Genomic DNA, 27,274 nt, shown 5'->3' with positions numbered 1-27,274 from the left:
AGGTAGTAAAACAAAGACATTTCAACTCAGGCATTCTCACTTTGGAATAAAGCCAAGAAATCAATCTTTATCAGGATCTATTTCCCTTTCCTGTTTACACATACAATTGAGGGATATAACTGCAGTATGAGACTACATTATGCTGGATGTGGAAGAAGGAAGCTGGTCACATGTCTGTGGGGAAATCAGCCAAAACAGCTGAAATGGAAATTCCACAGGCGATGACTCAGTGAATAGAGCAGCAGTTCATCCCAGGCTAGTTCCAATTTTAGAATATTCACGGCTGGTCGGAGTGAATACTTTTTTTCCTCTCAATTCATGTTGGCATTAGTTAATGCTAAATTTAGCACTTGGCGTTTCTAAAGAAATGCAGCATTTTCCCCCCTAAAGTCACTTTAATATTCCTGTGCTTAGAGGTAATTATTATTAATTATCAATATCAATAAGAATTGTATCTGATGCCATGACATACTAAAAGAAAAAGGAGATGTTATATGTTTATTATTTTTACCTCACTTTTCAAAATGTCTTTAAGTAAAACTTGCTTTTTGCTGTTTTTATTTTTATTTGAGGTCTCACCCACTTGGAAATCTCACTGTCTTATATATGCTTAGAAAGCAATAGGACTTGGGAATTAAAATAAGTGTTTGCAATTATAACTTTGGAAATTTGGCAGCCTTGTAATTGGAGAAACAGGCTAGCGTACTACTTTACTAGATAACGCAGGGCTTGTGGAAAGGAATGAAGCACAAGTCATTGGGGAAAAAAGATTCATTTCTGATATTAAATTGAATTTTGTATTTCTCAGTCTTGATGATTAATCTTGTATATTTTGTGGCATATTATAGTCCATTTTTAGAAAACTGTCTACAGTATTGAATCTTTAGAGGAGACCTTAAAAATTTGGCTGACTTGTATTTAATTTTGATAGTAGGTATTGGATGAATAGTCTTTTTCACTGATAAATCTATGTACTGAATATACTGAATATTGTAAAAGCTCACTGCTTAAGACTTTGTTTACAAAGTGATTCTGGTTGTCTTTCTTTGATTCTTTTGGGGAAAAAAATTCCTAAAAATCAAATGTTACCTGGATTCACAAAAATCACTGAAGATTTGTTCCAAAAAGGGAAAAGAGAAAATAAAATTTAAACAACAACAAATGAGGTTAAGATTGCTCTATAGTCAAGTGTTTTGGCTTTTCCTAAGTGTCTTTGGTCAATAATATCTGGGTAAATGCACAATGGCGGTTTTGAAATATGCCCTGTATTTTCCAGTTACAATTACCAATATGAAACCTTTGTATAGATGTTACTGCAAACTAGTCATCTGTATATCTAATACCATCTGGCTTTCAGAAGTAAGAAGTGATGAGAAGAATTTTCCAAATTTAGGCACTGCTTATGAAATGCCAATATGTGGTCAAATCAGATTATTGATTATTGATTATTTAACATATACAACAGATAATCTTAGTAGTTGGTGTTTTTAACTATTTCTACTCCAAATATTCTTTAAAGTATTTTTAAACTACATGTATTTGATTCATGCCACTAAAGTTGCTAATTTGTTTTTTATTTAATTTTCCTTTGTAACTGATGGATTATTCAAGTCAATAATCATTTGGATGACAACCTATAGGTTATCAGTTTTGAGGCAGTATTGTATATTTTAATCATTCTTTGCTTTAATTTTTAAGCTACCATGTATTGAATCATAACAGACTGTGTGACACATCTTATTTGTGAAACTAACATTTTTATAATTTTTTTAAAATGAAACATAATATATATTACAAACAGATCATAAGGATATAGGTCCGCAAATGTTTCCAAAGTGAATAGATTCATGTCACCACTACCCAGATCAAGAAATAGAATACGACCAGAACCTCTAAGCTCCTTCATGTCCTCTTCTAGTCCCTGCTGTTCTGAACCAAAAGTAAGTATTATCTTTACTTCTAAAACCACAAATTAGGGCTTGTGTTTGGTTTTTATTATTTTTCATTATTATGCGAATGAAATTCACATAACATAAAATTTACTATTTTAACCATTTTTAAGTGGAAAATTCAGTGGTTTTTAGTACATTCACAAAATTGTGGAGCCATCACAGCTACCTAATTCCAGAACATTTTCATTATTCCCAAACGAAACCTTATACCTGTTAATCAGCCATCTGCCATTCCTCGTATCCCCTGGAAACCACTAATTTACTTCCTATATCTCTGGATTTGCCTATTCTTTTTGCTTCATATGAATAGAATTACACAATATGGGACCTTTTGTGTCTGGCTTTTTTACTTAATATGTTTTTAATGTTTATACATGCTGTAGCATGTCTGAGGACTTCATTTTTTTTATAACTTGAATAATATTCCATTGCATGGCTATGCCATATTTTGTTTATTCATTCACCAGTTAATAGATATCTGGATTGTTTCCATGTTTTGATTATTATGAATAATGCTGCTATGAACATTTGTTTACAATTTTTTGTGTGCATATATTAAAACCATAGGTTAGTTTTCCTTGTTTTAAGCTTTATGGACTGTATTTTTGTGTTTGACTTATTTTACTTAGTATTTCATTTGTTAGCTTCAGCCATGCTTTCATATATAGAAACAGTTTATTTATTCTTGCTGTACAGAGTTCTATTGTATGCCTATATCATAATTATTTTTATATTCTGTTTATGGGCATTTACACTGTTTTCAGTTTGGGGCAAGTATTATTCTGCTATGAACATTCAAATATACTTTTTTGGTGAGAACATGTATTTATTTCTGTGGGTTATATATAGGAGTGGAGGAGCTTGGTCTGTCTAGTTTAGCAACTCCTTCCATACAGTTTTCCAGGGTTGTTATACTCATTTACAGTGTCACATTTTCTATGTCATGGAAATATTTTCATGCTAGTATACAGCACACAGTTCGCCTGAAAATGTGTCTTGACCTTCTCCATGCCAATAATGGATGAAAATGCCTGAAAACACAGCAAGTTAGAAACCCAATGCAATCAGAAATTGTAAGGTAACTGTGAAACCTTTGCAAACCGAAGTTTCAAAAGAGTTCCCTAACGGAAAATGAATTCCTAAGTAAATAGAGGAATACAACAAGGAAGACATTCCTTTGATAGCAGTGATTAATAGTTTAAAGGAAAAAATAGCTTAGAAATTGACTATTGAAAGTGTGCATATTTTCAGTTCATTACTATATTCATTTTGGGGAAGTATTTTTGCTTGGCTGAGACAGCTCTAGTACCTGGACCTAGAGCAGTCTAACTTGTAATCACATTCGTATAATCAAGGCCTAGAAATCGAATGACGTGGATTCAAATCCCAACTATGCTTCTTGCTCACAATGAGACTTGAGCCAATCACTTCACCTTTCCAAGCCTCAACTTCCCCATGTGTAAAACCAGGTCATGAAACCTGGCTTTGCAGGGGCATTAGGGGTTGGATGTATATAAAAGCCTTTGAATATTGTGAAGTGGTTCACAGACATAAAGGAAAACCTAAAACTAAGAAATTCTTAAATCCACTTTTAGAATGAACTTTGCAAAGGATTTATTAAAAAGAATGAAAGAAGCAAAATTCCAATCCGAATAGAATAAGAGGCCAGACTACATTAGAATCAGAATTAAGGAAAAAATATGACTTAGGTTAGGGTCACAATAAGAAAAATATTCAAATAAGACTTCTAAGATAATCATTTATGGAGATTTTTTCCAAATATCTGCACCCATACGTGTAGTACAAATACATACACCTTAGTAAAAATCTATAATACATCTATGTGGACAGGCACGTCATATTTATTTAATACTTAGGAGCATCGAAGGAACTTAATGTACACAGTAAACTTTTAACTAATGGTCATTGTTTCAGGTAGAGAAGACAAACACAACTATTCTGGATGAAGGAACCGAGGCAAAGAGAGACCCAGGGGTAAGAATGGGCTCATATTATTACTTGGAGACAGAATAAGACTGAAGTCGCCAGCTTCCTGACTCTCCGCTATGTGATGTTACTAACGCTTTGCAGCCTGCAGCCAGTTAAACCCCAAGTACTATCCCTGGAGCCAGGCAATGTATATTTAACTTTTCCAAAAACCATGCACTCTGAAAAGTTCATTCTATTCTATTCTAATTATTCTGTTCTATTCATTTGGTTTTAAAAAAGTGCTGGGAATGATTCCAACAATTGATTTCATGACTATGTTGATTTCTATCAACCAACAAGAGTTCACTGCCACTAATATAATGTCAAATATATACATATATGTGTATATGTGTGTGTGTATGTGTAATACACACCTAGGAGTTTAATTGATTGCTAGGTTCTATGGTAACTCTATGGTTAACATTTTGAAGAAATGCTATACTGTTTTCCAAATAACTACACTATTATGTAACCCTATCAGCAATATATGAAGGCTATAATTCCTTCATACTCTCACCAATACCTGTTATTGTCTGTACTTTTTATTTTAGCCATCCAAGTAGGTGTGGAATTATGTATGACTCATCATGGTTTTGGTTTTCATTTCTCTGATGTCTAATGTTGAACATCTTTTCATGTGCCAATTGACCATTTATATGTCTTTTGGAGAAATGTTCATTCAGATCCTTTTTTAATTCTCAAATTGGATTATTTGTCTTTTTATTATTGAATTGTGAGAGTTCTTTTTTTATTTTATTATTAGTTTCAAGTATACAGTACGTTGGTTAGACATTTATATAGTTTATGAAATGATCCCCCTGATAGCTCTTTCTGTCCTCTGCCTCTACCCACTGCTATTACCTTACTGCTGACTGCATGGAAGTTCTTAATATAGTCAACATATGAGTCCCATATAAGATTTACCAATGTTTTCTCCTATTTATGGATTGTCTTTTCACTTTATTGATGGTGTCCTTTGAAGTACAAAATTTTATAATTTTGATGAAGTACCATTTATCTGTTTTTATTTTTATTTTGTTTCTTGTGTTTTAACATATGTAAAAAAAGTATTGCCTAAGCTAAGGTCACAAAGATGTGTACCTGTTTTCTTCTAAGAATTTTATAGTTTTGAATCTGATATTAAATTTTATGATCCATTTTGATTTTTCGTGTGGTTGTTATGAGGAAATGATCTAACTTTATTATTTTGCATCTCAATACTGAATAACAGAGAAATTGATTTATCAGTTATGGTGCTTAGATAAATGGTGCTTGATTACTGCAGCTTTGTAGTACGTTTTGTAATCAGGAAGTCTGAATCCTCTGATTTTCTTCTTTTGGAATCTGATGTGTTTTTGCTATTCTAGATCCCCTATATTTTTATATGAATTTCAGGATCATTTTGTCAGTATAGACAAAAACAGTCAACTGGGGTTTTGACTTTTGAAGAAAGCATACAAACAATTCAGTGGAGGAAGGCTAGCCTTTTCAACAAATTTTGAACCTTGACCTAAACAAGAAACTATAAACTGTAGAGAAAAAAAGAAAACCAGACATAAAAGTGAAAATATTGAGGATCTAGAAGGAGTAGATTAAGATATAGCTTTGTGTTTTTTTTGCAAAATTTGGAGAGATTTCAGTTATTTCTTCAAATATTCGTTCACTCCTTTTCTTTCTCTTCTCCTGGGACTGTGATGACATGAACATTGGACCTTTTGTTAAGCAGGTTCTCGAAACTCTCTTCATGCCTTTTTTTCAGTTATTTTCTCACTGTTGTTCAGATGGTTGGTTAAATTCTATCCATCTTTTCTTAAATTCTATCCATCTTTTCCTGTTTATTATATTTATTCCTACTGTCCTACTGAGCCAATCTCGTGAGTTTTTTTTAATTTGTTATTGTATTTTTCACTTATGTAATTTACATTTGGTTACTTTTATAATTTCTTTGTCATTGCTGAGATTTGTATTTTTTCATTTGTTTTAAGATTAATAAATTCTCATTGAAGCATTTTTGTGATTGCTGCCTTAAACTGTTTTGTCAGATAATTCCAATATCTGTCTTATCTAATTGTTTCTGTCACTTGATTGTCTTTTCTCATTCAAGCTGTAATTTTCTTAGTTTTTGGCATGACAGGTGATTTTCAGTTATACTCTGGATATTTTGGGTATTATATTAGGGGACTCTGAGTCTCGTTTAAATCTTTTATTTTAGCAGGCAATCACTCCGTTTAGGTTTAAAATGCAGGTCCTGGCATACATTGTAAATCCTGAATAACAACTACAAGAACAGCTATTTTTATCTGCTTGATGTGTCTGTTGCCATCAGGGTTCCACGAATCCCTGCTTATCCTTTCTGAGAAGATGAAATGATTCTCCCCAGTCTGGGCTGCCTTTTTACTAGAGGTTTATGAAGGGAATATCAGGCTTATGGGACAGCGATTCCATGCTGGCTGGGTGTGATGTTGTGATTTGTAAGAAATATATATTTGGTAATTCTGATAACCAAAATATACTTCTCACATTTCTTTGGTCTTCATCCACAATTCCTGGCTCACAGATCCTAAAAGATGTGTTTTGTTATGCTAATGAAGTGACTTTTGGAAAGCATCTAAGGATGGGAGCTGGGTGCCAGCAGGACCAACCAGGTGATTAAAGGGTTGGAACTTTAAGTCTCGCTCCCTGACCTAGGGAGAGGAGAGAGGCTGGAGGTTGAATTAATGGACAATAGCCAGTGATTTAGTCAATCATGCCTCCGTCATTAAGCCTCCATAAAAACCCAAGAGGATGGGGTTCAGAGAGCTTTCTTGTCAGTGAACATGTGGGGATAGTGGCTCGCCTGCAGAGTGCATGGAAGCTTCTCGCCCCTTCCTGCGTATTTTGTCCTATGCCTCTCTTTTACCTGGCTGTTCCTGAGTTGATAGTGTTCTAAAATAAACCAGTGATCTAGTAACATGTTTCTCTGAGTACTGTGAGTCATTCTAGCAGATTAATCCAACTCGAGGAAGGGGGTGTGGGAACCTTCAACGTATAGCCAGTTGGTGAGAAGCACAGTAAAAGTCTGCACTTTTGGCTGACATCTGAAGTGTGTGTGTGTGAGGGGAGCACAGTCTTGTAGGACTGAACCCTTAACCTGTGGAATCTGATGTGATTTCTTAGTAGATAGCGTCAGAATTGAGTTGAATTCTTGGGACACCTTCCTGCTGTCTGAGAATTGTTTGTTGGTGTGGGGGGACAACCTGCCATATTGTAACTGGGTCTGGGAATCAAATGAACTGGTCCTAGCTGCTTTTTGGTGGGACTGATCTCTGTTGGTATTGCCTGGCTAGATGTCTCTGTGTGGGGGAAGGGAGTCTCAGGTTTGGTTGGGGCAGAAAGCACTTTCTCAGTAAGTGGCTTATTGTGGAAGAATTCTCCTTACTGTTACAGTAAGGCTCCTTGATGTCTTTTGGTAGGAGAGATGGTTCTTGAACCCATGGGGGCAAAGAGCTCTTCCTAGGTAGATGTTCTGTTCTGTTGGATTCCTCTGTCCCCAGTACCTTTGGGTCAGGGAGGGGATTCTCAGATTACGAGAACACTATTTACCCTTTTTATTGGGATTTCCCGTTACTGGTATCTCCATGAAACCCAGTGTCTCTGGGTGGGGGAAGGAAGTTTATTTTTATAATTGTATATTATTTTTCTTTACCTACATTTTTTAAAGATTATATATTTGATCCTTCAGGGACTTTAGTTTGGTGTAAAGAATTGGATCGTAATCCATTTTGCAAGTTTACAGATGCCTGTTCTTGAACACCACCACGCATATGCCCATGTTGCAGGTCCAAACTGTTTCAAATGCCATAGTTCTGTAACCTAAGCTCATGCATGTCATGGTTATCCCGGCCTCACCCCGTTACTCTACATTTTCAAGGTTTTTCTTTCTCATCTTGTATGTCCTCGGTAAGGACGCGATGATAGCCTTTAATTACTGTGGTGATTTGTGATCCGGGGTGCACCTCTCTGTTGGCTCCAAGATGCACTTTATGACATTTAATATAAACCTAGACGAGTGTTTCGCTTTAGCCAAACTGTAGTCAGGCCCCTCTGACACCTCTTTTCAACTAAGCCTCATCCTTGGTCCCCTTTCTTGGCCTGTTGAGCCCAGTTTTAGCAAGGATATTGCCGTCAGTTTAGTGAGAATTTCCCCACCCTTGATATCCAATAAAATTGCTCTTAGTAAGTCTCTATCCAGTCCCTCACATTGCACGTTAGCTATGAACCTCCACTTGTCCCTGTTACTGAAGGAAGGGTGTTTTTTTTTTTCCAGAGATAACACTTGTTCATATTAGACTTCTGGGTGCCAGCAGCTCCTCACAGCTACCTTGGAGACTATTCTTTCCTTCTGCAAAACAAAGTCATAAATTCTCTTTGACACCCGAAGTTATCTCCTCTTGCTTGACAAACAGCACATCAGCAACACAAAATGATACTGTGAGAACAAAAGGAGTTGAGCGAAAGAGCCATTAATGAGAACAAAGGCCTATTTAAGAATTAGTTATTTAGTTCTAGCTGCCCAAAATACCAGGGGCATTAAAATCACCAGGGGCTCCGCTACATCTCTTTGTATTTAGTTCAACATCTCTCCCCTACTGGGATAGTTTTTGACTCCCCTTTCTTACTGTTCTTAACAAGTGTCAAAATTTTTCTTTTACCATATCGACTTCTCATTTCAGAGACCTACTCCTAACCAAAGGGAACTTGAACTTGGCCTTTGCCTCTTAGGCTCTGAAACAGCTCTGTGTTGCTTAAGCTATGTGACTGAAGCTTTCTGCTTTTTCTGGGAGGGATCAAATTTATCTCCTGAAAAGGAGGAATCAAGGGGAGAGTTAAATGTACATAGTGGGAAGAATTACTGCTTGCATATAATCTGGAATGAGAAAAAACACTGTTTCAAAGAAACACAGATGTTGTTAATACTTCTATGCAATACCCTTTCAAAGCCTTATCATGTGTGACAGACATTTTTGTCAGTGAAAAATATTATTCTGGATTTTAGTTAAACACTATAACTGAAAATCCTGTTCTGTTTTTCACTAAGTATAGTTTTATCACAGTTTTATTTTCTAAGCCTAATAATAAATTCTATAATTTCTCCCAAACACTGAACTGTAGATACTATTGAGTAAACCAATAAATTATTAACCTTAAATGATATTTTTATGAAATAAATCCATGTTTTCCTGAATTACAAATAAAATTTACTAAATAAAGAGGGTCCAGATTTTGAACTTCAAAGAGAATTGTACCTGATTTTATTAAAACCTGTTTTAAGTCTTTTGAGTCTTAGTATTTAAGTATGTAAAATATCAAAAGTACTTTATGAATTAAGCATGGCAGTAGAGTAGTAGCGCTCAGTAGACACAGGGAAGATATTAAAACAGTAGATAGCACTCTACCGATGCAAACTAAATTTGGATGATTCTAATGTGGAATTATTTCCAGATATGTCTGTCCCTGAAGATTCTAATGTAAGGAGGGGGCAAGAGAACTCAATGTTAAATCAAGCTATATTCAGAGCCTGCAGGGTGTTGCCACCGCACTGTGGAAACCTGCATAACAGACAGATTCCTGCTGGGATTGCTAACAAACCATTTACCCAGAGTGAAGGGAAAGCAGGAAAAACGGAGTCTTTAAGTAGAGCCCTGCACAGAATACACACCTGCATTCATTCCTTAGCTAAAACCATGGGGAGCCTATGGATCAAAGGGTAGCTCACCTTTCACGCCACATACCCTACCTTCACACCGCATATCAATACCATCAAAGGAAAATAGGTGTACAAAGTCTTTAAATTGTATTTCATAGAAACTAAGGCAAACAAACAAACAAAAACCATAATGAGGTAGTAACGCAGCATTCCGGAGAGGGACATGAGTTCGTCAAGGAGTCTTAATCACTACAGTTTTCAGAAGATTCAAGCCTCCTGTCATTTACATGATTATTGTGTGTCAGTGAAGAATCGCCCCAGGAATGCCTAGAACTGGAATTGAGAGCCAGAACTGGATTGAGGTCTGAAGTTAATGGGTAAGAGAGCAGCAGTAGCTCCAGAGAGTTTAATCCTGATATTTCCATAACAAGCTCATACTTTCAAAAGCCTCGCCTTCCATTTCTATCTGGTTACGTCCATATCTAACTTTGTAATCATGACCAGTCACTCTGTTTTTGTGTATAACCATTACTTTGGCTGTCCTGGTGTCATTTAAAATGTGATAAGCCACAACTGAATTTATCCTGCCATTTCTAAATAAACTTTCTTCTGTTCTCTAGTTCTCTCCTCTTGCACCTGGGACCATTTCAACGCAACCCTCTTCTTTACTGTATTCATTCTATCGCCAAGTGATCTCTTGCCAACATCAAAAGTTCAAATACTACTTCACATCCCTCTCTTTTTGTTCGTTTCCACTGCCATCAACAAGGCCATTGTGGCCTAACTAGTGATTTTCAAATTTTGGTCTGATGTAATACTACTCCTGGAAGCTTTGCCCATAATTTAGATTTCTAGGCTACAACCCTGAATCTCTGACTCATAATTCTCAGGGAAGAGGACCAAGAAATATGTACTTTAACCCCCTGGGTATTTCCAGTGGTCAGCCAGCTTTCCAATTATTGATCTAAATGTTTGCTGATATCTATTATAAGGTGAAGTGTCATGGTGAATAAAACCAATAGAGTGACAATTGGCATGGAAAGGACTAGAGGAAGATGAAAGGAGCCAAGAATGATGATTAGATTCCTGGCTTGATGAACTGGATATAAAATGGTATCATTCACTGACACAGAAAAAGTGGAGACAGAAAAGGGGGTAGATATGTGGTAGGAAATGATATTTTCAGTTTTTAGACATGAGCTTGAGATGCCTATGGCACCAAATAGTAGCCTCAACTCATGAAGCAGGGAACATTGGCATTGACAGTGTTTAGGACTTAGTCTGATCCTAAATAATGTTGAAGAATTGAAAATACAATATTAACACCAGTCATTTTATTAAAATAGGAGTAAGTGGATAATGGTAAACATAATGTTTGCTTATATTGGGACCCGTGGAAGAGAAATCTTAAGTTAAAGCCAATGTGTTTTTGACTTATATATTCATTTATTCATTCAACAGGCATTTATCAGAATCTCTCCTATTCCAACAAATTTTGAACAATTACTAATACGGCGCTTTCAGAATATATTTTGGAAAGCAAAAGTAAAAAGCATGAAGCCAGTTCAAGGTAATTTATCACAATCCACGTAAGAGAGGAATGACTCAGGGCAGAATGATTTATGTCAGTGGAGGTGGTAAAGGTAGTCAGATGCTGGTTATAATTTCGAGGTAGACATAATAAATTTTGTGATGAATTACACGTGAAATATAAAGATCAGAGACAAATGAAAGATGACTCCATGGTTTTAGATCTGCATATCTGGAAGTTTGGCATTTCCACCAATTAAAATGGGGAAAGCTAAAGGTGGAGTAAGTTTGTGGGGAACAGATTAGGTATTATGTTTAGAAAAGGTTGATCAAGAGGTATAATAGACATCCAGATGGAGATGTTATGTAAGAAGTTGGATATATGAGATTAGGTCTCAACGGTTTACACATAAATTTTGAAGTCATTAGCTGTTAGTTAAAGCCATAAAACTGAATGAGGTCACCAAATGAGTGCGTGCACAATACTAAAGGAAGAGTCAGCGACAGAGCGTGAAGCCACCTAACATTAAAGTTAACACTGATGAGAAGGAAACGACAAAGGAGATGTCAGTTGCCATTTATAATTAAGAGTAATATAGGCCATAAAAATGTGATTCGTTAAAGCTTAACATTACTACGTTTAAGGAAAATGTCTAATTATTTTAAATCTGTTAAGGCACTGGTTTCTGAAAGTTATGTTTTTATTAATTTTGAATTTCTATACATTTTGGAAGAAATATTTAGAATCTTCTGTAATACCTTCTCAGGGATGAAGTTTTATGAGTATAACATGTTTGTAAAGTATAAGAAATGTTTTTGGAATAATTATCTGTATGTAAGCCTGAAATAGACAAACGAAGAGGGCGAAATATTCTTAACCAAAAAGTCAATTTGATGGCAATAATGCATTTTTGAAATTTAGAAATAACATCAAGTCAGAGCTAACAGCAAAAGATAGAAAAGTCGCCTTTTTTGAAGTGTTGGTCTGTAAAAATTACCTGAAGCAGATATTGCATATACATACTGTGAATATTTGGGTATATATTAGAGTGTTTAATGACAATATAATCCAATATGTAATAGAGTTATCAATTTAAATATGAGTGAATGGCAGTACGATGGACTTTATCTGGTATCATGGCTTTTCTTTCTTTCATGAGAGAATGTAGGTGCTCTGTCATCTATATTTATGTATCTGTGTATCTGTCATCTGTCTATCCCGTCACTCTCCACTAGTCCTTAGCTGATGCCTTATATCCTGTCAGTCATTTACATTGTAAAGCTCATTCTCTAGTAAATTTTTAAATAAGTGATAAGGACAAAATTTGTATATCTTTCATGAGTTCATAATAATTTTTTACTGTCTTTATACTTGAGGATAAATCTAGGTAGATATAAACTCATGACTTACATTTTATTCTGAGTATCTTAAATATGTTATTTCACTGTTTTCTGACACAAAGTGTTGGTACCATAAAGGATAAGATCAGTCTGATTGTCCTTTATTAGTGACTTGGTCTTTTTGACAAGATGTCCAAAGTGGTTTTATTATTATTATTATTATTATTATTATTATTATTATTATTTAAAATCAATTTTACTAGATGATTTCTCAATATTGGACTTTCTGATTCAATTTCCCATATATGTGGTGTGACTATATTTCATTAAATTTGTATTATAGGGAAGCTTTTCTGAATAATAATTTTACTGTTGGATTGAGAGAAGTGTGTTATCATCTCCTATATAACTGTTTGATTAGTTGTTTCATTATATTGGCTTTCTTCTGAATTACTGCCTGTAGTTCTGAATTTGAATATAAGTACAAAGTCAAGATGCTCTGACTTTTCCCAGCTATGTTTTCTGGAAAAGCCTAGAAGTAACGATTAACCAAATAGTAGATCAGATTGTGATCTCTAAATACAATTTCCACCATAAAGAACCCACTATTCCTGAAGAAATGACTGATTCTAGGACTAGACATGAAATGTATAAAATGAGCTTGGGATATCTTGTCATACAAGAAATTAAGGAAGATATAAAAGAACATAAAGTCTTGTTAAAAGGACTCGAGAACCAACTAGAAGCACCCAGTGGCCAAAACTGTGCAATATTGGGCAAGGTTGGTAATATCTGTCACCCTCAGTATACACATCTTTCAGAGCAGTGTTCTTCAAATTGTGCCTTTTGTTAGCATCACCAAGAGCGCCTGTTTAAAACACAGATTCTCAGTCTATGGCCGTGCCACCCTGAACAAGCCTGATCCCGTCTGATCTTGGAAACTAAGCAGGGTTGGGCCTGGTTAGTACTTGGATTGGGAGACCACCTAGTAAGACCAGGTGCTGTAGGCATAAAATTTAAAATAAAATAAATAAGGGATTGTAAACTGACAAGGGTCTTGCCATTTGTGAGGTCAACTAAGGGTTGCCTCGCCTAAAAAAATCAAATAACAGATTCTCAGGCCCTCTTTCAGACCTCATGAATCAGAAACACCAGGAGTGGTACTTTGAAATAACTATTTTTTTTTTGTAAATGCCCCTGGATGATGTAGATAATCAGCTTGGGAAACAGGTACTGTTCAAAAGAATTTGAGTTCAGGAGCCTGAAATGAGCTAAGATGTTTTCTTTGTTACAGAGACATTATCTTTTAGAGAAGTTTTCAATTTACAGAAAAAAAATGAGAATAGTTTCCATATATCCTGCACTCATTTTCCCACTTTCCCTATTGTTAACATATTAATATGGGTCATTTGTTACAATTAATGAACCAGTTTGATATTTAATTATTTACCAAGTCCATGGTTTATTCAGATAGTCTTTGATTTACCTAATGTCCTGTTCCTGTTTCAGGACACATTATATTTAGCAGTCATATGTCCTCAGGCTGTTCTTGGCTTTGACAATTCTTGTTTTTCTTGTTTTTGATGATATCTTTTCTTGTTTTTGCCGACTTTGAAAGTTTTGAGTACTGATCAGGTATTTCAGAGAACTAAATAATCTCTTCTGTTTTAGAAAGATTAGCCTAGTTGGCAGTGGGGTAGGCAGGGTACTAATACGTTACTCGAATTGTAATATTCATTCAGTGGCAGGAACTCTCTGAGGCACTGGGCTTATAGTTTTGTGAAGATTAGCATAATCCTTCCTCTCAGGGAGCTTATGCTTTAGTGAGTAAAACAGACAAGTATATGATATAGTATGATAAGAGCTATACTATGGTATATTAGCCAGGGGGATTATATACATATATCTAGAAATTAAAGTTCATTCCAAGAAATGAAAGAAGTTCGATGTAGTGGGATTATATTTATAGGGCAAGAAGTGGAAGCCGAAAACGTAAGAAATTTGTACTTTATTCCAAGACTAATAGAAAGAAACTTAAGGGGGTTTGATTAAGCAGTGCCAAAGCAGATTCGTGCTTCAGAAAGATCATTCTAACTGCTTTGTAAAAGTAAATGAAGTGCAAGGAGAATTAGCAGTGACACAGGTTATAGGAACATATTGTAGGAATCCAGCCTAATGAAAACCACACATTGACTCAGGTAGGGTGGCATCAGTTATGAAGAAGTATGGACACTTTCCAGATATGGTTATGACATTTAAGTGACGGAACATGGTGATGACTGGCGGTGAGAGTGAATGAGACGGGAGTCAAGCAATGGTAATGTCCAGATTTTTGACTTGGTCAGCTGGGAGACATAATGAACATATCATTCAATGAAATAAAAAATATTTGACTAGGACACATTCATCTTGTACACGCCGAGTTTGAAGTGTCCATAGGGCATCTTGAGCATAAAGGACATTGGAAAGGCACAGCAAAATGTATTAATTCAAATAATATATTATTCCAGGAAAATTAAGTTGGTAAAAGGGATTTAGAATGGCAGAAAAAACTGAGAAAATTGTATACAGATATTCTCAATATATATCATAGAATCAATCTATTGTTTCAGTATTGCTATTTATTCAAGTTCGTTTGAATGAAGCTGAGAAATCTGAATTTTCAGATAATCTGACAAATAGAGTTCAGTTCACTTTGGCTTTAAATTGTTATTCTTTTACTCTGTATATTTATACATACCATCATATTTGTGTCACATTGCAGGACACAAAATGTAAACTACTGAGTTCAGCTACCCTCTGCAGTTTGTTTGGTACAGATGACAAAAATGGGGCCTATTTTAAAGAATTAATGCGTGTTAAAATGGTAACATTTGCGAAGTGGAAAATGCCAAATAAGCAAAAAATATTTTTTAACCGGTGAAGGAATATATGCAAAAGAATGCATTACACAGTACTGGGCAATGATTAAATGGATAGACATTTAGTAGATACAGAGCATGTACTTGAATAAAATTTGATTAATTCAGCAGGCCTTTATTCTTGGCTAAAATACAAGACATTAAACATGTTTACCTTATTCATCTTTAACTGGGCTCCTGGGAAAGCCCAGAATGCTACAATCTTGTAAAATTAAGAAAATAGGCAACTATTAAATAGAATACCTAAAACAGGAAAATGGTTATATTTGTTTGGCATATTTCTAAAACGAACATCTGAAATATTTCCTGAGACTAAGGTAGAACGTAGATTATGGAAGAGCCAGGGCTCCTGGCCATACATTCCAAGGTTATATGGAGTAGAGTGAAGAATGAGGTTTTTACTGAATGTGCTTTAGTTAATGTTTTAAATAATTTTTTTGAATCTATCATTTGTAAACAATGTCCTTACTGCATTTAAACAAGAAGCACTGGTACTTTTGGAAATTAAAAATATCACAATAAATTTCAAGTCTTCCCATTTTAAGGGATCTCTGTATTGTTAGGCAAAGAGAATGATTTTTCCAGAATCTTTGCTCCTAACTTCAATACCACATTTTACTTTGATGCAATGTAGTATATAAAAATTTCAAGTAAAAAGGAACTTATGCACGTTATTTAATATCATCTACAGATTTAGAGAAGACTTACTTTGTCAAATATTCTGTAAAAAAAGGACTAGAAATATTTTTAAAGTATCAATAGTTTATCAAAATTATTTTCATAAAAATGAATTGGATATGTAACATTAAGATAGATATTCAGAAAAATAGGCAGGTGTTGTTATTCAGCATTTAACCAAAACATTAGAAATATTCTAATCGAAACACTAAATAAACACAATTTCACAAATGGTCTTGGAGATCAAGGATTTAAATCAAAGAACAAAAAAAAGAAATTGTGAAAAAACAGTTGATATTGATATATGTCAAATCAAATATACTCCAATAGGAGAAAAAAGTTTTAGAGTCAGATTTGTACAAACTCTGGACAGAAAGCAAATATACATATTATTGAATACATACACATACACATATATCAAGGGAAATTTAAAAATATATGTTTGTATATCAAGGGAAATAAAAAAAATCTAAATGAAGGGATTATATCATGATCATAGATAAGAAGACTCAATATTAAATTACAAAAAATCCAAGAACTTTCTGCTGTGAAAATTGACTAGCTTCTTCTAAGTGTATGTAAAAAGGCAAAGGACCCATAATGGCCAAGATAATCTTAAATATGAACAAAGTTAGGGAATTTACACTACCAAATATCAAGACTTATTATGGCACTAAAGTACATAAGAACGTGTAGTACTGGTGCAAGGACAGACAGTTGGAACAAAATAGATGGCACAGAAACAGACTCAAACACATATGGATACTTGCTATGTGACACATGGGCGCTACAGAAAAATGATGACAGGACAGTGTTTTTATTAAATGAGGCAGGATAAACAATACCCAAAATGGAGGAGGAAAATTTTGTTGCCGCGTACTTCATGCCATTAGAAAACATTAATTCCAGGTAGATTGTGAATATAAATGTGAAAAGAAAAACAAGTTTCTAGAAAATAGTAGCATAATAGAATATCTTCATAATCTTGGGGAATGCAGCGACATTTTTGAAAGACAAAATGCACAAACCAAAGAGGAAAACATTGTAAAACTGGAGTAAATTAAAATTTAAACTTCCGTTCATCAAAAGACACTATTTACAAGATGGAAAGAAGTAGAATAATATCTTTGCCATATAGCTAACCAATTAGTGCTTTTATCCTGAATATATAAAGAATTCCTAAAAATCAATAAGAAAAAAAAAAGCACCCACTTAACTAAGCACAAGACTGGAACGGGAACTTCCAAAGATGATACCCAAATGTCCAATAAGTGTTCATATTATTAGTCATCCAAAAAATGTGAATTTAAAACCACCATAAAGTACTACTAGATTAGCAAACAGAATGGTTAAGATTTTTTTTAAAGATGAAAATACTAATGGTTGGCAAGGACATGGAGCAGTTGAAACCCTCTCACACTACATTTGTAAGTCATTTTTGAAAACTGACTGTAACTAATGAATTCAAAACACATGCTATCATGACTGTGCTAGTCTATCAAGAGAAATTTAAATGGTAGTGCATTGAAATATATACTCAACATCAGCATTATTTGCAGTAGCCAAAATCCAGAAACAATCTAAATACCAATCTACTTTTGAATGCATAGCATGCGATTCCATGTAGAAATTCAAACGAATGACTACACTCAATAGTATGAATTAATCTCACATAATGTTGAGCAAATAAAACCACAGAATATTTACTTTATAATTTATATAAATTTTCAAAATAAGCAAAACTAATCTAATATTAGAAGTCAGAATAGTGACTATCAGTGGGGAAGTGTGGAGACTTTGAAAGGGAGAGAATGTAAGAGGGGAAGCTGGAGAGCTTGGTAGGGTTCTATTTCTTGAGCAATGTGGTAGTTACACAGTTCTGTTTTTCATAGTTGTGAAAATTCATTAAGTTATACATTTCTGCATGTGTTAGATTTCAATAAAATATTTAATTATAAATTCTATAAATGAAAAAAAAGTGAAATGCAATTAAAAAATGAGCAGGGGACCTAAAAAACACTTCTCCCAAGAAGACATACAAATGGCCAACGCACATATGAAAAGATGCTCAACTTCCCTAGCTATTAGGGAAATGCAACTCAACACCACAATGAGACACCACCTCACACCTGTTAGAATGGCTGTCATCAACAGGACAAGTACTAACAAGTATTGGAGATATTGTGGGGGAAAAGGAACCCTCATACACAGCTGGAGAGAATGTAAATGAGATGGAATTTTTATATATCTATATGGCTATATTCAGCAGCAAAGTTGATAAATATAAATGGATAATTTAAAATTATAGCTTTTTTCCCTATAATGTAGAACTTATTTACAAGATTTACTTTATGTCTTACTCTTGAACTCTTTCCAAGTACACTATCAACGATCTATGAAAGGGAAGATATGAAAATCTGTAAGAAAGCTTTTGTAGCAACTCAGGTATGAGATGAAGCATGAAGCCCCGGCTACAGCAGTGTCAGTGGGAAAGGAAAAGAAGGGAAAGACAGTGAAGATGTTTTCAAACTGAAGGAATATTACTCAGTGCCTCATTAGGGAGATAGATTATATATAGATGATAGATGATTGATTAGACATAGATAGATATAGACAAAAATTCTTACGACTAGGTTCTCATGCCATCACTTGTCTCATGATTTTCTTCAGCGACAGAAGTGACTCTGGCTAAGGAACTCCAAGCCATTCTCACACAGATCCAGGAATATTAGATTTTGACAATCCTACTTCTGTCTGCCCCAACTGATACAAATGCAGTAATACTCAAGCCAATGAAATTTTCTACCCTAAACATAACAAAATAGCCACAGAATCTGAAAAGTAGCAGTAGAAAAAGACACTTTATGGATAGCAGAAACCACATGGCCTGTTTTGATGCACAGCACACTGGGAAGGTACTGTAACATCCACATTGGTGCTGGCCAAGAGAAATATAACAGGAGCAAAATATGTAATTTTTAATTTAAAAAATTGTGATAATATGTATAACTTTGTTTTCTACAGCCACATTAAGTAAAAAATCTGGTAAAATTATTTTAATATTACATTTTAAAGCAAATACATTCAAAATAAAATGTTCTCACCAAAAAAAGATAAATATGTGAAATGATGGATGTGTTAATTAACTAGATGGAGGGAATTCATTCACACTATATACATATATCAAATCACCATGATGTACATTTTAAATCTTATAAATTTGTCAATTATACCTCAAAAAAGCTGAAAAACATTCAAATATTATTCAGTGTAATCAATATATTGTGCTAAGCCTTCAAAATCTGGTTTGTACTTTATGGCACATCTCAATTCGAATTCTCAATTTTCAGTGGTTAAAGTGAAATTTAATTCTATTAAAATAATAAAGTTGTATCTAACAGTTTAAATTAATCACATTAAAAATTCAGTCTCTCAGTCATTCTAGCCGCATTTCAAGTACTCAGTGACTAGTAGTTACCATGTTGGTCAGTGGCGATCTAGATCATTCCAGACAAGATGAAGAGGTCTCTGGTAATTCAAAGGACGTAAAAGGATCAGAACTGTATAGGTAGTTCCGAGCATGCCTAAGGGAACCAAGAAAGATGCAGTGACCCTCTGTTGTCACTTAGAAAGTGGGTTAACCAAAATATGGATTGCATATGTAGGGACAGCTATAATTGATCGATTATTATTTAACTAAACACCATCTTTACACCTACATTTCCAAAAAGAATACTTCCTTATCTGCCTTGTTAGTAAAATTATGTTTATACTCCTCAGAGAAACCTGAACTATCATTCCTGATTTCTCTGTCTATATATAATCTATATCTATCAACTATCATCTATCATCTATATCATCATCTATCTCCATAATGAGGCACTGAGTCACATTCCTTCCTCAGTTTGAAAACATCTTCGACACCTGTCTCTTCCTTTCCTTTCCCACTGACCCCACTCTAGCCCAGGCTTCATGCTTCATCTCACACCTGAATTGCTTCAAAGGCCTTCTCGCTGGTTTTCCTATTCGTCTCTCCAATATAACCTACGTTGTATACTTGCATTGCATTAACCTTTCTAAGACATTATTTTCATGATCTGACTCCTCTATTAAAACATGTTCACTGTCTCTTATCTGTGCCCAAAGTCAACTCATTATTATTATTTTTTTTCACCTGTCAGTCATTTTGCTACCACGTTAAACTTTTCCCGTTTTTCCTTCTCCAGTTTAATGTTTTTCGATCTCCTGTAACTGTGACCTCCTTAAAGGTCAGAGTTGCATGTTACTCCTCTCATAGAACCTTCAATATGTGATGTTGTATTTTGCACAATGAGGCTTAATAAATATTTATTAATTTGAATAAACACAGTGGAATCCCCAGCTAATAAATTGCTTTCTCATGTTTCTAGATAAAAACAGAGTTTAGGTCACAGAGACAAATAAACTTCATAATCTATCCACGTTTCACTCCTGCTGCTCAAGTGTTGTGTTATATAATTATACTAATTAGTAAAAATGCCAAGGCAAATATAGTTTTAACTCATGACCAACATTATCAAGAGTCCCTAGAAACAGACTTTTAGCACGTTACTGTGTTTTTAATTGGCAAGACTTTTTAACCAATGACTGAGAAGCAGAAAGGAAATAGGATTAAATTATGTACCATTATTTAAAAGGAGTGATGGCAACTTTATGTCACCACCAACAGAAATTAAACTTACGCTGAAAGTATAAAGGGCTTCACCATTTTTCTAGAAAATGATGTTCGAAGATAAACCATTGGAACAAATTTGTTCAATGCAACTGGGAGCCTATAGACAAAAGACTTTATTTTTGAGAAAAGTAATGTGTACTTTGAACATTCAAGCAACGAGTATTAAAAACATAGCTTATGTTTTTATTGGAAAGAAGTTGGTTTAAAGAATTAAAAAAATGAAGTCACGGTATTAAAGTCTCTTCATGTTCAAATAATTTATTTGATGTTCTCTACTTGTGTGTTTGATTCCACATTTGACACACGTATCCATCGGACGTGAAAGATAGTGGTCTATTTAAGAGGCTTTAATGACTGACAATATTTTTTAAATGTGCTTTATGAATATAAATATTTCCATAGCAAAGAGAGAAAACCATTGAATGAGTAGACACAACAAAATTCTGAACATTTCTTTGATTTACAAAATTATGACTAGGTTTTCTTTTTACTAAATGAATACAACCACTGTAAAAATATATGTGTGTATGTGTGTGTACCCACAAACACACAGTACAGAAACATTTCAAAGTGGCAAATTTTTAGTGCACTGCCAAAATGCTACAATAACTGTCATCCGTGACATTCACATGCAAACACTATTAGACTAATACACTAGAGCAAATAAGTATTAGCAGAACTCCTTCACAAAAACTTAAAAAAATGAAAATAATGAAACGGAAATTTACTTCTCATCTGAACAGCATAGAAAATAATCTCTTAATATCAGAGTCACATCACATATACACAGTATTATCTAAGCTCATAAAATAACTTCTTACAGTACACACAGAAGTGCAGTGGACACTCAGCAAATGTTATCACTGGAAGATAACAGGCCATGAGGAGAAAGAAGGTCTGAGGGACAGTGGGAGGAAGAAACCTAGCTATTAAAAAATAAAAAGAAAGGCATGGCAAAGACCGGAAGGCACATGCAAGGGAGTGGAGTGGGGAGAAAAAAGGCAGCAGAAAGCAACACACCAATTAAAGTGGGAAAAGCAGCGACCTTATGACACAGGCGTGAATCATGAAAGTTGGATGGAGGGAAGAGGAGGTGAAAAGAATTTCTTTTTCTAAGCCATATAGAGAACTGTCAGTCACTAGCCAAAGGCCAGTTAGAATGTGAGCTAAATTGTCACGAGTCATAGCACAGACTTCGCCAAAACTACCATACAGGGTTATTCTGAACAACGAATGAGATTTCTTCACCTCTACCAACTGTGAAGATGTTCCACAAAATTCAAACGCTACACTCGTTTAAGGCGACAGTTTACACAATATTCAGATTCAGTCTTTCCTTCTAGCTATGGGAAAGTGCACACAATGAGCTCTCCAGACCAGACGGAGGAGGCCCTCTCTGCCCCCTTATCACAGTGTCGTGGAACGGCAGGATCCACAGTCACAGCGGAGTCTGACTTTAGAAGCAGAGCAAAGATGGTGTCAAACTGATCTAATGGAAAGTTCCCTATCCTGCTGCACCCTAACCCTCAAAAACCTTATTGTCTGAATATGAACAGGACTAAATCATCCCAATTTCTCCCTTAAAGCAGAAGGAATGAGAGGGTAAAAAGATTACATAAAGGCATCAGAATATGCCAAAGCACACATTTTCCTTACATATTAACAAGTGCTAAAGAAACGTCTAAGGTGTGCTAGCTATGTGTGCGCATTGCTATGACTATCTGACAACTAAGAAACGGGGGCTTAGTGAGACTAATTTATTCTCAAGGCCACTTATCCATCACAAATTTGACCCTAGGTCTGTTTCATGTCAAAGTTCTGGTTGGCAATTTCTATAATGAAGCCTCCCAGCATCTAAAGAGGTCAGGAAGATCAACGGAGAACAGCCAATACGTGTTTTGCTATCACTTTTTCTTGTTAGTGCTATCATTAAGAAAATATTTTGGCATTGAATATCTCTATGAATCTTTTATAAGTGCCATAAACAACATTGCTTACTCCACTAATAATAACTCTACAAGAACAATTCATGATCTCAGAAGCACAGGTAATCATGAATTAATGCAATGAACAGCAGCAGTTGTGGATACCACAAGAAAACCAGACAACAGGTGCCATTTGATAAAAATACAACACAACTTATGAACATTCCTGGAAAAAAGTCACTTCCAATATGATCAAGTCTCTAAATCCAACTATCAAAAACAAAAACAAAAGGGCGGAGGAACACCACAGGAATACAATCAACAGAACTTAAGCAAATGCTACATGTGAAACGACCTCGTTTCTTCAAAAAAAAAAATCACAAGAAAAGAAAGAAGACAGGAAATAGAAAAAGACACTTCTTATCGGGGCGATCACTTCGAAGGTGATATAAACGTCTGATCACGATGTTCTACACTTCAAACTGTTGTTCTATGCCAACTGTAACTGAAAATAAAAATTTTAAAAGTAAAAAATTAATTAAAAAATTTAAAAGGACACAATTATTTTTAATAATTGGGATAGTTGAAATCCTAATTATTAAAAATATTAAAACAAGTAGCATATTAGACAACTGGCTGTTGTAAAACTGAACTTATTACTATAAAGAAATTACTGTTAACTTTAAGTATAATAATGGAATTCTATTTTGCCAAAAGTGCTCATAACTTATAGAACTATATATTGAATGTTTATGGTTGAAATCAACCAGAAAATGTGATATTTACTCCAAAATAATACTGGAAGAGAGTTAAAGAGATTAAACAAGATTGTTCATGAATTGTTGAAATTTGGTGCCAAGTACATAGATGTTTATTATGCAACTAGGGGCATATTATGCATGTGGGAAAAAAAAGCCCATGCAAAACCATCACAGGAAAATGTCATTTTTTTTTTCCAAGAAAAGAAGCACATTATCAAGGAATGACAGAGCTGAAAAGACTTTAGAAACAATCTACTCAAACCACCTCATTTTATAAATAAGGAAATTAAGGCTCAGATAGGTTAAGTGACTTGCTCAGGGTCGCACAACTCGTCAGTTCCAGACTCCAGATCAGAATCGAAATCTGCCAACTCGTCGTAGCCCAGGATCCGCTCTTTCTCAAACCTACAGAGAGAGAGAGACAGACAGAGAAAGAGAGAGTGAAAGAGAGAGACAGAGAGAGAGAGAGAGAGAGAGAGAGAGAGAGAGAGAGAGAGAGAAACGACCGCCTTTAAACATCTCGGCCAGAACCCAGTCCTTAAAACCCGGCGTCGACCACCGCCAGCGAGCCGCGCGGCCCGGAACCAACAGAGCTACTAGTCCGTACCAAAAACGAGCTGCCGGTCACCGCGATGAGATCGGCCTCTTTGTGACAGCCGTGGCCTCCCGCCGGACTGGAGAACGCGAACTGGGTCTCCTCCTCCTGGCCGAAGAAGTCGGCGTCCGGATGCACGCTCCATTCCGCCTTGGCCGGCGCCAGCAGTTCCGACACGCTGTTCTCGCACAGGGTGCTCGAAGGCGTCAGGGCATCCGTGTCCACCGTCAGCTTGCTGCTGGGCGTCAGCGCCTGCGGCTCCTGGCCCGAGGGCTTGAGGGCCAGCGCGCCCAGAGCGCCCAGCGGCCCCGCGCCCGGGCCCGAGCCGTCGTCCGCCTCCGAGGGGCCGTGCTGGAAGGCGGCGGCCGTCGTGCCGAAGAAGAGGGACGTGTCCAGGCTCTGCGGGAGGTCGGTGGTGGCCAGCAGGGCCCGCGGCTCCACCGCCTGGCCCGGGGAGCCGGCGGCGGTGGCCGCGGGCAGGTGGCCCGCCAGGGTGGAGCTCACGGAGGCCACGTCGATGGTCAGGATCCCGGAGTTCACCAGGGCCGTGTCCAGCACCGCCGCCGAGCCGGCGGCGCCCGGCACGTCGGAGAAGAGCGACACCAGCTCGGCGTCGCTCAGGTCGCCCTGGGCCTGGCTGGCCAGCTCGCTGCTGGGCGTGAGGGCGTTGGCCGCTTCCAGCTGCGCCAGCAGATCCTGGCCCAGGTGGTGCCTCTTGGCCATGTGCGTCTTCATGCTGTGCTTGGACGTGAAGAGCTTGTTGCACGCGGGCACCGGGCAGCGGCTCTTCCACGTGTCCCCGTCCTGCAGGTGCTTCTTGGAGTGGATGTAGAGGCTGCTGCGCGCCGAGAAGCGGGCGCGGCAGCCTTCCACGGGGCACACGAAGGGCTTGGTGCCCAGGTGCGTGATGCTGTGGCCCTTCAGGTGCTCGGCCCGCGTGAACGACTTGCCGCAGCCCTCCACGGGGCACGTGAAGCGCCGGTCGTCGTCGTGCTTCCTCTTGTGCCTCAGGAGCTTGGACATGCTGGTGAAGTTCCAGCCGCAGCCGTCGAAGTCGCACAGGAAGGGCCGCTCGCCCGTGTGGCTGCGCAGGTGGATCTTGAGGCGGCAGGCCTTGTCGTACTGCTTGCTGCAGCCGGGGAAGGAGCAGGAGAAGAGCTCCTGCTCGCGGAAGTGCGCGCGGTTGTGCGAGAACAGGGCGCTGACGGTGATGAACGTCTTCTTGCAGCCGGAGAAGGCGCACTGGTAGGGCCGCTCGGGCTCGAAGTGGCTGCGCTGGTGGGCGCTGAGCTTGGCCTGCGTGGCGAAGCTCTCCTCGCACACCTCGCACTTGAACGAGTTCTCCTGCTCGTGGCCCTTCATGTGCGCCTTGAGGTTGTACACGGTGGTGAAGCTCTTGCCGCAGCCCTCGGCCGGGCAGCCGAACGGCCGCAGCTTGTCGTGCGACTGCAGGTGCCTCTTGAGCTTGTACGACGTGGTGAAGGTCCAGCCGCAGCCGCCCAGGGGGCACTTGAAGGGCCGCTGGCCCTGGCTGCTGCTGTGCGTCAGCAGGTGCACCTTCAGCTGGTGCTTCTTGGCGAAGGTCTGGCCGCACTGCGCCTCGGGGCACAGGTAGAGCAGCACGCCGGGGCCCGGGCCCAGCGGCCCGCGGGGGCCCTCGGTGCTGGCGGCGGCCGTCGCCACGGCGCCCGGGCCCTCCGCCTCCTCCTCGGGGGCCGGGGCCGGGGCCGGGGCCGAGGCCGGCGCCGGCTCGGGCTCGGCCGGCTCGGCCAGCAGGAGGTCGGGCGGCAGCTCGGGGCAGTCGCCGGGCGGCGCGGCGTGCGGGCCCGCGGCCGGCGGGGCGACCGGGCCCGCGGCCGGCGGCGCGGGCGCGACCCCCGGCTCCCAGGCCGGCGGCGGGGGCGTGGCCAGGGTGAGGACGCCGTTCTCGAAGCGCAGCAGCAGGTTTTGGTTGTGGATGGTCACGGTGCCCGCGAAGGCCGCGGCGGGGCCCAGGCCCGCGGCGGGGATCGGGGCCGGGCCGGGGGGCGCCGGCAGGCAGCGGGGGCCCGGCGCAGGGCGGCCCGCGGGGTGCGCGCCGCCCTCGCCCCCCGGGAGCCCGGGGCCCGCGGCGGGCCCCTCCCGCCACACGAGCCCCGCGGCCTGGCCGGCGCCCGCCGTGTCCGCGTCGCCGCCCACCGGGTCCAGCAGCACCAGGAAGAAGTCGTCGCCGCCGCCGCCAACGCCGCCAACGCCGGCCGGCGCGGGCCTGGGCGCCAGGGGGCTCGGGCCCGGGCCCCGCGAGGCCGCGCGGGCCTCCTCGCGCCGCCGCCCGGGCCCGCCATCTTGCGGCCCCCGGAGCAGCAGGAGGCGGCGCGCGGGGGCCGGGCCGGCGCGCGGCTCGGGGCCTCCGTGGACGCGGCCGCCGCCCGCCGCGCCGCCGGCCACGGCGCCCGGTCGCGTGCCGCGAACCGCGAGCAGCCGCGGGACCTCCATGTCGGCGTCCGGGAGGCTCCGCTGGAACCGGAGCCGCGCAGGAGGCGCGACCCCGCCCCCTGCCGCGGGCCCGAACACGTTCCTGAAAGGGAAAAAAAAGTGCAATGCGCAGGCACCGGCCCTATCAGATATTAAAACGTGTCGAGCGCCGCCGGGGCTGCAACGCCGCCGGCCGGGCCCCCCCGCTCACCGGGCCGTGACAGGCGGCCCGGCCCCCGCCGCCCGGACCCCCGGCGCGCCGGCCGCCCCCGCGGCGGGAAGCCGCCCGCGCGCCCTCCGCCTGAGGGAAGTGCTTTACCGGCTGGCTGGCTGCGGCTGGCGCGCCGGACGCGAGAAGCTTCTCGACACGGAGAGCGCGCGGCGCGCGTCAACGTTCCGCTGCCACGGGCCGGCGGTTCCTGCCGCAAACGGATGTCTGCCTGTCTGTCTGTCTGTCCGCGCGTGCCTTCCCGGCCCACTTCCGTATCCGGAACTGTCCCGAGCAAGGTCCTCGGGAGAATTTGGCACGTACTCGGATGTTTTGTTCCGCCGAGGCCGAGATTCCACGAGGAAGGGGTGGGGCCGCCGCGCCGGCAGGGGGGCGCGGTTCGCGCGGGCGGCGGGGGCCCCCGCGGGCTCCCGGGCTCCCCCCGCCCCCGGCCCACCCGGACCCACGCTCTGCCCTCGCGGCCCCGGCTTCCGCCACGGCGGGCTTCCCGGCGCTCTCG

General features: G+C 39.5%; 1 protein-coding gene and 1 pseudogene across 2 annotated transcripts; one reads left to right on the top strand and one right to left on the bottom strand.

Moving 5' to 3' along the window:
* Window positions 1-13,388: 13,388 nt before the first annotated feature.
* LOC118608381 lies at window positions 13,389-13,508 on the top strand (annotated as a pseudogene).
* A 10,258-nt stretch (window positions 13,509-23,766) lies between these two features.
* On the bottom strand, window positions 23,767-26,995 carry LOC118607810 (zinc finger X-linked protein ZXDB-like). 2 transcript variants are annotated; one of them, XM_036226976.1, is made up of 3 exons: window positions 26,866-26,995; window positions 24,105-26,649; window positions 23,767-23,902 (listed from the first exon to the last, which is right to left on the bottom strand). In XM_036226976.1, exons 2-3 carry the CDS (start codon window positions 26,565-26,567, stop codon window positions 23,897-23,899), a joined length of 2,469 nt encoding a protein of 822 aa, XP_036082869.1. In that variant the 5' UTR covers window positions 26,568-26,649; window positions 26,866-26,995; the 3' UTR covers window positions 23,767-23,896. The 2 variants fall into 2 exon arrangements, with proteins under 2 accessions (XP_036082869.1, XP_036082868.1); XM_036226975.1 differs by having other exon boundaries at window positions 23,771-26,649.
* Window positions 26,996-27,274: the final 279 nt, after the last annotated feature.

The sequence above is a fragment of the Rousettus aegyptiacus genome, unplaced genomic scaffold (assembly GCF_014176215.1).
Source record: "Rousettus aegyptiacus isolate mRouAeg1 unplaced genomic scaffold, mRouAeg1.p scaffold_m13_p_9, whole genome shotgun sequence".
Taxonomy (NCBI): domain Eukaryota; kingdom Metazoa; phylum Chordata; class Mammalia; order Chiroptera; family Pteropodidae; genus Rousettus; species Rousettus aegyptiacus.
The sequence above is the reverse complement of the archived record's forward strand: the minus strand, read 5'-3'. Positions and strand labels throughout refer to the sequence as shown.